This window comes from Ochlerotatus camptorhynchus, unplaced genomic scaffold (genome assembly GCF_037179485.1).
Source record: "Ochlerotatus camptorhynchus isolate MF236.1 unplaced genomic scaffold, CSIRO-AGI_Acam_v1.1 ptg000023l, whole genome shotgun sequence".
Taxonomy (NCBI): domain Eukaryota; kingdom Metazoa; phylum Arthropoda; class Insecta; order Diptera; family Culicidae; genus Ochlerotatus; species Ochlerotatus camptorhynchus.
Genome location: NW_027040515.1, coordinates 265,158 through 277,352, shown reverse-complemented (window position 1 = coordinate 277,352; position 12,195 = coordinate 265,158). Strand labels below are relative to the sequence as shown.

Genomic DNA, 12,195 nt, shown 5'->3' with positions numbered 1-12,195 from the left:
TCAGTTGACGTTGAAGAAAGTGACAGTCAGCAATGGAGCAGATTCGTAGGAAGATTTTAAGGTCATCTGCATATGATAACCGAGGAGCTTCGATGACCAGATGCACGTCGTTGAAGTACAGTATAATAATTAACGGTCCCATGTGGCTTCCCTGAGGTATACCTGATGTGGCGAAGAAGCTAGCTGATCTGCAATCTCCTATGGCAATCTTTAGTTGCCGACCGGTAAGATATGATCGAAACCATCTCAGAAGATTACCGCATACACCGAGCCTGGCGAGTTCAACTTGTCGAATGCTGCGATCCGACATGCTTTCGGTTATATACGATGTGAGACACAGCAGATTGGTGGTTGTAGAGCGGCCGACAGTAAACCCATGTTGATCAGCACTCAAATACTGCTTGCAATGGGACAGCAACGGTTCCATAATCACTAGCTCGAATAGCTTCGAAACGGCACTTAACGATGCAATTCCTCGATAGTTATCCACAGCTCGTTTCCTTCCTTTTTTGTGGACGGGAAACAAGTGCGCAAATTTCCAGCAAGATGGAAATATGCCACCTGAGAGAGACATTCGAACCAGGCGAAGAAGCGGAATTAACAAGCTAGCAATATGCCTCTTCAAAAATACAGATGGAACTCCATCAGGTCCAGGATTGAAGGATGACTTGAGCAGAGTGGCGGCCTTAGAAATCATTTCTGCATTAACATCAATTGCACCCAGCGTTTGATCGTTTACTGGAACGTTCCTGGCAGCCAGGTTAATATGGTCGTCAGTTAGTATCTCATTAGTGAATACACTGGCAAACTTTTCGCAAAAAAGGTGGCATATATCCTGAACAGTGGCATCAACTTCTCCGTTGAATTCCATAGACGATGGGAGGCCAGATTCCTTGCGCTGCTCGTTCACATAGTTCCAAAAGGATTTCGGGTGTAGTTTAAGTTTGCGCTGGATGCCTCGTTGGAAACTAGAAAATCATTCACGACTGACTTGCTGGTACATTTGATTCAGCCTCACATAATGTAGTTTCAGAGGAAACGTGCGATACTTCGTAAATCTTCTCAATGCTGCTCTCTTGATTGACTTCAACATACGTAGCTCTCTCGTCTGCCAGGGAGGGTGAGACACTTTTTGGTGAGTCCTTTTCGGGACGTGTCTGTCAATGACATATGCCAAGACATGTGAAAATGTTTGCGCTGCAGCCTCAACGTCATCCGGATCAAGACATGCTAGACAATACATCTATGATGGTACGGTGGTCAGCTTTACGGAAGTCATAAGAAACCGTAGCAGGATAGTCGTCGAAATGTGAAACTAGCTTAGTTAGTGCACAAGGAGCCGAGGAAATTGATGGAGCCATGTCCTGTGTGCTCACGAAGCAGAGGTCCAAACTACGACCATTTTCGTTAACTACATGATTAATTTGAGAAAGCGTCACTGCGCTGTAGTTGTCGAGAAGGCTAATAGCTCCTGCGTGAAATGTAGAGCTATCAGGATCTGGGTACAGGAATCCGCTATGAGATGGACTCCACGAAACGCCTGGCAGATTGAAGTCACCAAAAATGAATATCTCATCAACTGGAGTGGCACTTTCGACAACTGTGAAAACTGACCGACAGTGAGTATCGATGAGTTCATTGTTGCGGACTCGATCAGGTGGAATGTACAGAGCGCATAGAAATAGTGTGCGATCACCCAGATTGATGGCTGTCCAAACCTGCTCCACATAGTTCCATGAATCGTTTTCGATGGCCTTTGCCTCCAACCCGCTACGGACAGCTACAAGGACACCTCCACCAGTAGATTTACGGCTGTTGTTACGATTCCGATCGCAACGAAAGACCTCGTAGTCAGGACCGAAGACTTGACTGGAAAGCGTTCGATAATCGGACAATAATATCGTAGCAACGATCCGATACAGCTAGGCGGTAGTCTTCAACATCAGAACTCATTCCACCGGCGTTTTGGTAGAAGATCACGACGTCCTGCTTGCGGCAAGGAATCGAACGACTGCTCTCCCTGGAAATCACAGATACATCAGGCAATAACTGACCATCATCAAGCCTCATTGGATACTCACCATAGTGAGTGGGTTGGAAGACCCCCTCTCCACATCCGACAGCAGGTCCGGAACGACTATGATGAACGAAGGCTGCTGATGGCAGTACTGAGACGGAGGGATTGGGGGCTTCCATGGGGCTTTCTACGGCGCGTTCCGGCTTGCCAGGATTGGGAGTTACAGAGGCATCATCACAATGACTAACATAGTCAGAATTGCTGAAAATTTGATCGGCATCAGGCAGTGAATAGTCAATATATTGATTGTACTTGCTTGTAGAGGCAAGGTGGAAGACTCCTGATTCATATCCAGCCACAGGTCCAGGACGACTATGCTGAACGCTGGCGGGAATCGGCACGACTGGGCTGGAGTAACCAGGAGCTTCCAAAGAGCGGTCTATTGTGCGTCCCGGAGATGAATTAGGATTGTTCGAACAGTATGTTGTGAATGAACAGTATCAGATGTGCTTCTCAACTGGAAACAGCCGGCAGGTGATTGAAGCGTTGCACTGGAACACGGAAACTGATCAGGCAAATGACTGTAACTAATGTATGCATACTTCCCTGAAGACGATGCTTGGGAGACCCCACCACCGAATTTAGATAAATCTGCAACTGTTCTAACTAATGCTTTGAAAACGTGTAAAAATCGATTAGTCGAGCAAAAGGTCTTTGCGTTGAAAAACTCGAACAGCTGGTACAATTTGGATCTTTTGTGTCTTAAACGTAATAGGGACAAATGGTACAAAACATTTTGTAGATCAAATAGTGACAATCATTGGAAGAGGTACAGAATCGCGCGAAATAAATATTCACAACTCGTGCCACAAATTAAGTGGTTCCTATTCAAAGTTGCTGGAACGAATAAAGCCGAAGAGTTTCGTCAAATCAACATGTTGCACACATTAGAGAAAATGTTAGAACTTGTTGCAGAAAGCCAGCTGTTGGAGTATTTAAATAGTAATAGTTTGTTGATATCAGAACAATCGAGATATCGAGAAAGTCATTCTTGTGAACCCACGTTGAATTTGGTATTAGTGAAGTGGAAAGATAACTTGGATCGTAAAGACACAGTTGTTGCTGTTTTTTGGATTTAAAAAACGCGTTTGAAACAGTTTCTAGGCCCTTATTGTTACGATCAATCTAGAGCTTTGCAATTACGAATACTGCATATAAATGGATTGACAGTTATTTGTGTGACAGGACTCAACGGACTTCTTTTAATGATACTGTTTCAAGTCCCGTGGGGAATAACCTTGGAGTGCCCCAGGGCAGTGTATTAGGGCCCCTTTTATTTATTATGTATATTAATGACTTGCGATGTGTTTTACGATTTTGCGACATTAATCTTTTTGCAGATGATACTGTGTTATTCATTGCAGCTAAGGATTTAGATGAAGCCGTTTTGCACATGAATGAAGATTTGCATTCTCTAAGTAAATGGTTGAATTGCTATTGAGAAGGAATATAAGTAAAACTAAATTCATGGTAATTTCGCGGAATCAAGTAAATTATAATGTCTCTGTTGTAATTGATGATGAGACTATTGATCGCGTGGGAGATTAAATATCTTGGCGTGATTATAGACGACAAACTTAAGTTCAACTCTAAAATTGACAATGTCATCAAGAAAATAGCCAAGAAGTATGGAATTCTATGTCGATTCATCTAGACTTTTGCCCTTCCATTTTATTTCTAGGCAATGGAACGCAAATATCGAGATAATGGCGCATGCAGAATAAAATAATGCCGCTTGATTTTGAGATGCAATAGATTAACTTCCTCAACTTTGATACTAGACGCTTTAAAATGGTTGTCGGTGAAGCAAATAATTGTATATTTGACTATGATGTTCGAAAATTCGATCATAGCAAAAGTTTCGCATCACTATCTTTTCTTGAATCACATAAAAAGGTCATCCCAAATAAACAAAGATAATCCCACTTTTCAATCCCTTTCCACCCAAGCATCGAATCAAGCGAACACATCAAGAAAGCCCTAAAGCAGGGCAAGGACTCCCGCATCAACATCAAGATCTTCCTCGGCCAAACCGTTCAGCAGGATTCATCCGACACTGGACACAGCGACACGGAATGTTCCCCAAGCCTTCGAAATCAGCCCCATCATCCTTCTTCACAATCACCACAACCACCACCACAACAGCAACAACAACAACAACAACAGGAACAACCGCAAGAGCAGCAAGGCAATCAAAAGGCGGAAGCGGAAAATTCGGTAAGTTTTTCACTTTGCTTATTTGTTGTCCCTTGGAATCGATCTAGGACTGCAAGCAGGGTATCTAACTATCGACCAACAATCGAAAAGGGCCTAATCAGCTATTGTAAACAAACTTGTAATGGCCTTTTCACGCAAACCGAAGCTTACCTATGCAAACGAACAACACCAATGGGTGGGTAAAATTCGCTCCAGCCTGATAGCGTTGTTGATTTGTGTAGGCGAAGTTCGGTTCGCGCAAAAAGGGCGTTTCAATTTGTGTGTACAAAAACTGAAAGACCCTTTTCAATTGTTGGTCGAAAAAAGGGGTCAACCTGAGCGAGTTCGAGCAGGGTAGTTCGGTGTGGGAAAAACCCACATTTCGGCACACATACCACAACAAAACACCGATCCCAGTAGGCAGTGGATTGTGAAAACTTGGGCAGTCACGCACGCTAGTCAAGTCAGGCCCGTTGTCAGCGGTTACTTTGTGTTACACGTGTATACAGGTAAGGGATTGTCCGTAAGCTACGTATTTAGATAACTTGTTTTCCAAATGTTCTATGAACCGTCGACACTTGCGAAACCTTTGCACCGTAAATGTCTACGTGGTTTATGGACGGTCCCTAATTATTTGAACGAAAAAAATCCTTCCTCGATAGTGGAAGTTGAAGGGGCGGAGGCCAAAAACAAACTTTCGAGACAATAAAACTGGGGCATCATTGACGCTTTGTGTGGCACTCACCTGCCCCCGCAGCTGTTCAGTTCAGTGTGGGTGAAAAATCAGAAGAGTAATTTCGGAAGTTGCTAACGATCGCCGTAAAACGAACTTTCATTGGCTCTGTTATGAAGCGAGACAGGTTGAGCTGTTGAATGAAGCCTTCAGTTGCCCTACCGTGCGTCTCCTTTAGACTGTCTTTTTTTGTGGATTCTTGAATTTTGATCCTGAACAACGTTATCCTAGGACACACGAAGCATTTCTCAAAGTCATGTTTATGATTTTATTTTGATGACTGCAGAAACTATACAATTTGCCAGGGCATTAAACAGGTTTATTGGAATATTCAAAGAAGATAGGTAAATAGTAGTAAAAGAAAGCTTACTGTAGTGCTAGCGACAATGTAAACCAAATGTATGTATTACCTCAAAACACCCCAACGCCGTGGCACGATCTGAATGTTTTAGCCTCGTGCTCAAAATCCATTTTCCGCCATCAAACTAGCGTGAGAAACAGATCCTACACCTACCTACCTACGTCTACAGCGCATCATTTACATCGCTACATTTGAGTTGGAAATCCCCGTGAATCAATTCTGTAACACACTAACTTTGGTGAACAATTCCCAGATTCAAGTGTCGAATATCGCTTAAAACATGGCGCGCTGACAGCTCTGCGAAAGTCATGTTCGATTACATTGCATGGCGGCTTCTGACGGCTTCGGTGATGGTGGTGGTGGTGGTGTTGGTGCAGCTGGGACAATAACTAAGCAGCAATACAACAGCACTGCAACAAACCGTCAACTTGCACACAGCAGCGGCGTGGGTGTTTGGCGAACAATTGAATCGAAGCGCATTGCAAACAAGGTAGTAAAAAACAATTTGTTTTGTTTTTCGGGTGGTGTGATGGACACTTGACACTGCGAAGTGTTGAACCTTGTTCGTGGCTTCAAGTTTGTGAATTTTTGTGTTTTTTTCTGATTTAACCTTTCACGATTTTCACGCCAACTGACGACTTAAAATTGCCGATAAGGAGAGTTACTGTAGTAGTTGCTATAACAGCGTTCCAAGGGGAAATTTCTTAGGGAATGCTAAGGAGAATTCCTAGTTAATAGTAGTAAGTAGTTATTAGCATAATTCCTTGATAGTTCTGACTCAGAACTTCTGAGGATAATTCCTGAAGAATTATAAGGATAATTACAACGGAATTTTGAGGATGATGTCAGCGGAATATTGAGCAGAGTTAAAAGGTAATTCTTATAATAATTATTAACAAGAATCCCAAGGAAATCCTGAAAATGATTCCAAGTGAAATGTGATAACAACTTAAAGGGAATTTGAACCGAAGAAACGTGTTCAACTTTTTGGCTCAGCTCTGGTACTCTCTTCTGTCCCAAGCTTATCGATGCACTCCTCGAATCATTTGGAAATCCACGAACCCCTCATTTCATCTGTCAAACTTTCATAGCGAATCAAAACAAACATAGTGTAGTACTAGAATTTCGACTAGACTGGGGTACGTTAATCGATTTGCTTGGGACCAATAGCCTAGTCAAGTAGTGAGCCAATTTAAAATCGTTAGTTTCCACCGGTTGGTTTTACTGAGATCTCAGCAAACATTTAATTTGTTTGCTGAGATTCAGCTAAGCATTATCCGAAGGGAGCGACTCTATCTAAGATGCAGGGGAAAAAATGCTTTGCTGATGCGCGCACGCTTATTAGATAGAAGGAAGATTGATGAAGATTTCCTTGGTGAAGATTTTTCGTAGCTTGATTCGCTATCGTGAGATTTTTTGACGATCTTAAATTGAGATTTTGTCGCACCCCACGGCATTATCCAAGACTCAGCAATCAAATGTCACTTTTGCTGATATCTCAGTGAAATTTATTTTTGCCGAGATTTGCACAGCCGAGCTCGGTAGAAAAACCTATGTGTGCAGAAAGTATAAGCACACTTTCAACTACCCCGCCATTTCCACCCCGATGATGTTTATCAGCTGTTCATCGATGTCGTTGTTTACGAATTCCCCGGAAAAGTGCAAACAGATCGTGCGCTATTCACAACTATTCAGTAAGGAAGCTGGTGAAAGTAGAGGAAGTAGGTATCGGAGCAGCCCAAATCGCCATCCGGAAGTTCGGTGAAGAAGTTACCTTGAAGGACACATCGATGTTTGGTCGTAAACCGGGACCGGTGGACCGAAAACTGTACCGGAAGATCACCCAAGCTGTCAATAAGAAAAGTGCCTCTGTTCGAGATTTGGCCAAAAACTGAGAACATCGAAGAGTAACGTCCAACGCGCCAAGGCAAGCAACGGGTTGAAAACGTTCAAGAAGCAGAAGAAGCCGAAACGGAGTCAGATACAAGCCGCATCCGTCAAATCGAGTGCTCTGAAGCTATATGATAGCCTGCTGTGTGGAAATTGGCGTGTGTTATCATGGACGTTGAAACATACGTCAAATGTTATTACAAGTCGCTTCCGGGAGACCAATAGTACACTGTCCGTGATGGTCAGGAAGTTGACGATACCGATAAGTCAATTTTCACCGAAAATGATTTGGTAAGCGATTTGTGAGTGTGGCAAGTTGTCATAGCCATTTGTAACGAAGGAGACGATGAGCACTGAAATTTACGTTCAGGAGTGTTTGAATCGGCGTCTGCGGTCCATGATCCATCAACATGATCGCCCAGTACTATTTTGGTCCGATTTTTGCATTACTCGAAAGACACGGTAGCTTGGTACAAACCAAAAAAAAGTGCAATACGTGTCAAAAGAGATAAATTCTCCGAATTGTCCGGAGACCTGCTCAATCAAAACGTTTTAGGCCCTTTCCAAGGGATATCTACGGAAACACAATAAGGCAGTGAATTCAATCGAAGAATTTGAAAAAGACTGGACAAAAGTGGCCAAAATTATCACCAAGGGATCTGTGCTGATGTCCGGAATAAACGCAGCGCCGACATCGCGTCTGACCATCGCCTTCTAATCGGTGAAATCCGCCTACGCATGGCGCGGATTCAGCGACGGGAGGAGAGACTCGGGCGGCGGTTCAACACACGCCGACGTGAAGATCCAGCGGTAAAAAGGTCTTTTGTTCATGAACTTGAGACTAGAGCTGCGGACGTTCCAGAAGGTGGCAGCGTAGAAGAACAATGGACGGCCATCAAGAATACCTTTATAGAAACAAGCGAGAACAACTTGGGTGAGCTGCGGAACCGAAGGAAAAAGTGGATCACAGATGAAACCTGGCGGAAGATTGAGGAGCGTAGAAAAGCAAAAGCCGCGATAGAGCGGGCGAGAACCAAAGGAGCCAAGAACGAAGCGCGTCAACGGTACTCGGCTCTAGAGAAGGAAGTCAAGCGCTCTTGCAGACGGGACAAGCGAGCGTGGGTGAACTCCCTGGCCGACGAAAGTGAGAAAGCCGCAAACACTGGCGATATACGCCTCCTCTACGATATCTCACGACGCCTGAGTGGAGCAAGGATGAACCCGAGGATGTCAGTGAAGGACACGACTGGACAATTGCTTACCGACCCCACTGACCAGCTGAAACGCTGGTTTGAGCACTTCGAACAACTTCTTCAAGTTTCGACGGCCAACCAGCCATCAACATCTCGGCATGATCCGCCTAGGGTGCGGCGCATCACTCGCGTCAATTCCGAGGCCCCATCATTGCAGGAGATTGAAGCAGCTATCCGAAGCATGAAATCCAACAAGGCTCCAGGGGTCGATCGCATATCAGCAGAGATGCTCAAAGCTGACCCCATGCTATCCGCACAAATGTTGCATCAACTATTCTGTAATATCTGGGACACCGCGACTTTTCCGGCCGACTGGATGCAGGGCATCTTAGTGAAGGTCCCAAAGAAGGGGGATCTGACTGTGTGCGACAATTGGCGAGGCATCATGTTACTGTGTATTGTTCTCAAAGTTCTGTGCAAAGTTATCCTGAATCGGATACAGGAGAAGATCGACGCGACTCTCCGACGGCAGCAGGCAGGATTCCGTGCCGGAAGATCTTGTGTGAACCATATTGTCACGCTCCGCATCATCCTGGAGCAGGTCAATGAATTCCAAGAGTCCCTTTATTTGGTATTCATTGACTACGAAAAAGCTTTCGACCGTCTCAATCACGAGAATCTGTGGGGCACCCTGAGACGCAAGGGAGTCCCGGATAAAATCGTCAACCTCATCGAAGCGCAGTATGAGGCTTTCACGTGCAGAGTTCTGCATAACGGAGCCTTGTCCGACCCTATCCGGGTAGTCGCTGGTGTGAGACAAGGATGTATACTATCACCGCTACTGTTTCTCATCGTAATCGACGAGATCATGGTAGGTGCAATTGACCGTGTACCGAACCGTGGGCTGCTTTGGCAGCCTACCACCATGGAGCATCTCAACGACTTCGATTTGGCTGATGATGTTGCTCTACTAGCACAACGGCGCACAGTGGCACGAATATGAATAAAGACGGTCAAAAATATTTTCTACCCTATTTCGACGTTTTAGAGACTGGGTGTCTTGGGAGAAGTTGCTCAAAATTATAACTCGCATCTTTTGAAATACACACCTGAATAATCTTTAAGCTAGTATTACACATCCAAATTCTAACTCTATCCAGTTACGAAATAATGGTTCCATGTCTTGGACAAAGTTGCAGAGCAGTTGATTTCATGAACATTTGCTTGAGACACCAAATTTCTACATCTTAACTCTTTAGAGCTATAATAGATTTTCTTTTAAGACTACCTTAATATTCGTTTTTTAAGTTAATTAGTGCTTTTTTCAAATTTGATCAATTTATCATGTTCTAAGAAATTGTTGGCATCATTAAAATATACAACTTTGCTGAATACACCAATGCTCTTCATTGACATCAATGTGATATACAGCCCATCAAGCTGAACATGTTTTTACAACGCTACAAACTTCTCAGGTGAGAGTGACTATTGTCGGCAGTCTCTTTTTCTTCGGCACCCTTTCCATTTGAACTGCGTGTTAACCAGCTGTTCTATTATCGGCAACTCGAAATCAGCCGTATTTTGTAGTATGTATATTTCATTTAAAGAAAAATATGGTATAACAGGAATTCACAGTCGTAAAAATGTAATCAGATTGAAGCTGAAAAGGTAAGGAATCGGCTTAATACATTCAGCGAAGAGTTTTGATGGGAAAATACAGTGAAATAAACATTTCAATTTCGGTTGCCGAAAACAGTCAATGGGTGCCGAAGCCATAATTTACCCTAGTACTCCTGAAAAGTTCAGTGCTGGGTTTCCAGGGGTATCTAGTCAAATCTCGAGTCGAAATAGTCAATGTTATATGTACCCCATCATGCGTTTTTGTGACGTCATATTCAATTGCTCGAAAATAGGGTAGGCGGGCCCTGATGTAGTCGAAAACTGATTGTATTTGGAAGATCACCTTATAAAATAGTACTCCTAAAAATTTGAGCGTTGGGTACCGAGGGGTACCTAGTCAAATCTCGTTTATATATATTTAGTATAAGTTATAAACCAATGTGTGCTACGAGTGTGCTACTTACTCATGATAAAATTTACAACTATATAAAAAATGCATTATCTTGAAATGTAATCAATGGGTTTGTTCATCAACTGCATATTCTGAACTTTGATATTTTGAGTATGCCAATATTGAAAAAAATATGTTTTAATTACTCCTTACCTGACTATCTTCGATAATATTTGACATGACGATTTCCATGAATCTGCTCCGCCCACACTTTAAACAATTCCATCCGACAAAGATTGAATGAATTCATTTTGAACCACAACTGTTCGTGAAAAAAATCACACCTAGATAATTAAATAACCTCTATCGCTCTTTGCTATCGCCAAAACGTCAAGCGCAAAATAGTCATCTGCAGCAGTGTTCAGCGATGTGCACGCGGAAGTTTCAAACATCTGTTGTGAAGTCACGTTCCATGTTCTGAAAAGAGGGTGATGTGGGTAGGTCCAAAGTTGGAACCCTTTAGAACCGTAGTCAGAATTTTATCATTTATTCTAGTTTTCTTGAAAGTTAGTCCATATTGTATATAATAAAGGGCAAAGAATATACCAATATTATTAGCTTGCATTATAATATTTGCAACTATCAACATATGAGTATCAATATTGCCATGAATGTACATATCAATGTAGATACACAGAAGAACAAACACATTAAGGGGAAGCTCACCGGCCCAAAAATAAAAAAAATATTTTCGGTACGTTTTTATTTTTCTAAAAATATTCGGAAAAATTATCAAAAATCCAAGAAAATCAGTTTCTTCCTTAGATTTTTGTAAAAAAATACATGCAAAAAATTTTTTTCTATCCCATCATGAAAAAAAAATTGAACTCTCAGAAAAACCGAAAAGTTGATGTTTTGTGGTTTTTTGAGTGCAACTTTATGCCATAATGACTTATAAAACATGTTTTTGCACGTGAATTTTCTTTAAAAAATTAGAAAAAATGTGATTTTTTTAGATTCTTGATTCTTTTTTTCAATATTTTTAGAAAAATCAACACGTAATTTTTTTTTTCGGAGCGGTCTGCTTCCCCTCCTTAAGAACAAACCCATTAAATACATCTCCAGATTAAGCTTAATAATTTAAATAATTTGCAAATTCAAACATGTGTAGGTTAAAATCATTGATTCATAGCTCAATACCCAACGCTCAGAAGCACTATTTTATAATGTAATCTTCGAAATTCAATCGGTTTTAAACCCTGCCAGGGGCCGCCTACCATCTTTTCGGGCCGTTCAATATGGCGTCACAAAACCGTCCGATGGGCTGTATATAATATTGACATTTTCGAATCGAGATTTGGCTAGGTACCCCTTAGTACCCAACGCTGAAATTTTCAGAAGTACTATTTTATAAGGTAATCTTCAAAATACAACCAGTTTTAGACCCCGCCAGGGCCCGCCCACCCTCTTTTCGAGCCGTTGAATATGACGTCACAAAAACGCTTGATGGGCTGTATATCACATTGATGTCAATGAAGAGCATTGGTGTATTCAGCAAAGTTGTATATTTTAATGATGCCAACAATTTCTTAGAACATGATAAATTGATCAAATTTGAAAAAAGCACTAATTAACTTAAAAAACGAATATTAAGGTAGTCTTAAAAGAAAATCTATTATAGCTCTAAAGAGTTAAGATGTAGAAATTTGGTGTCTTAAGCAAATGTTCATGAAA

General features: G+C 42.2%; 1 protein-coding gene across 1 annotated transcript in view; it reads left to right on the top strand.

Annotated features, from left to right (window-relative positions):
* LOC135706905 (protein hunchback-like) overlaps window positions 1–12,195 on the top strand; it is a 44,258-nt gene that overhangs the window by 11,788 nt on the left and 20,275 nt on the right. Inside the window, exon 2 of the mRNA XM_065228593.1 lies at window positions 4,027–4,294. Coding sequence (XP_065084665.1) covers window positions 4,027–4,294 — 268 coding nt within the window. The remainder of the gene's footprint in view (window positions 1–4,026; window positions 4,295–12,195) is intronic.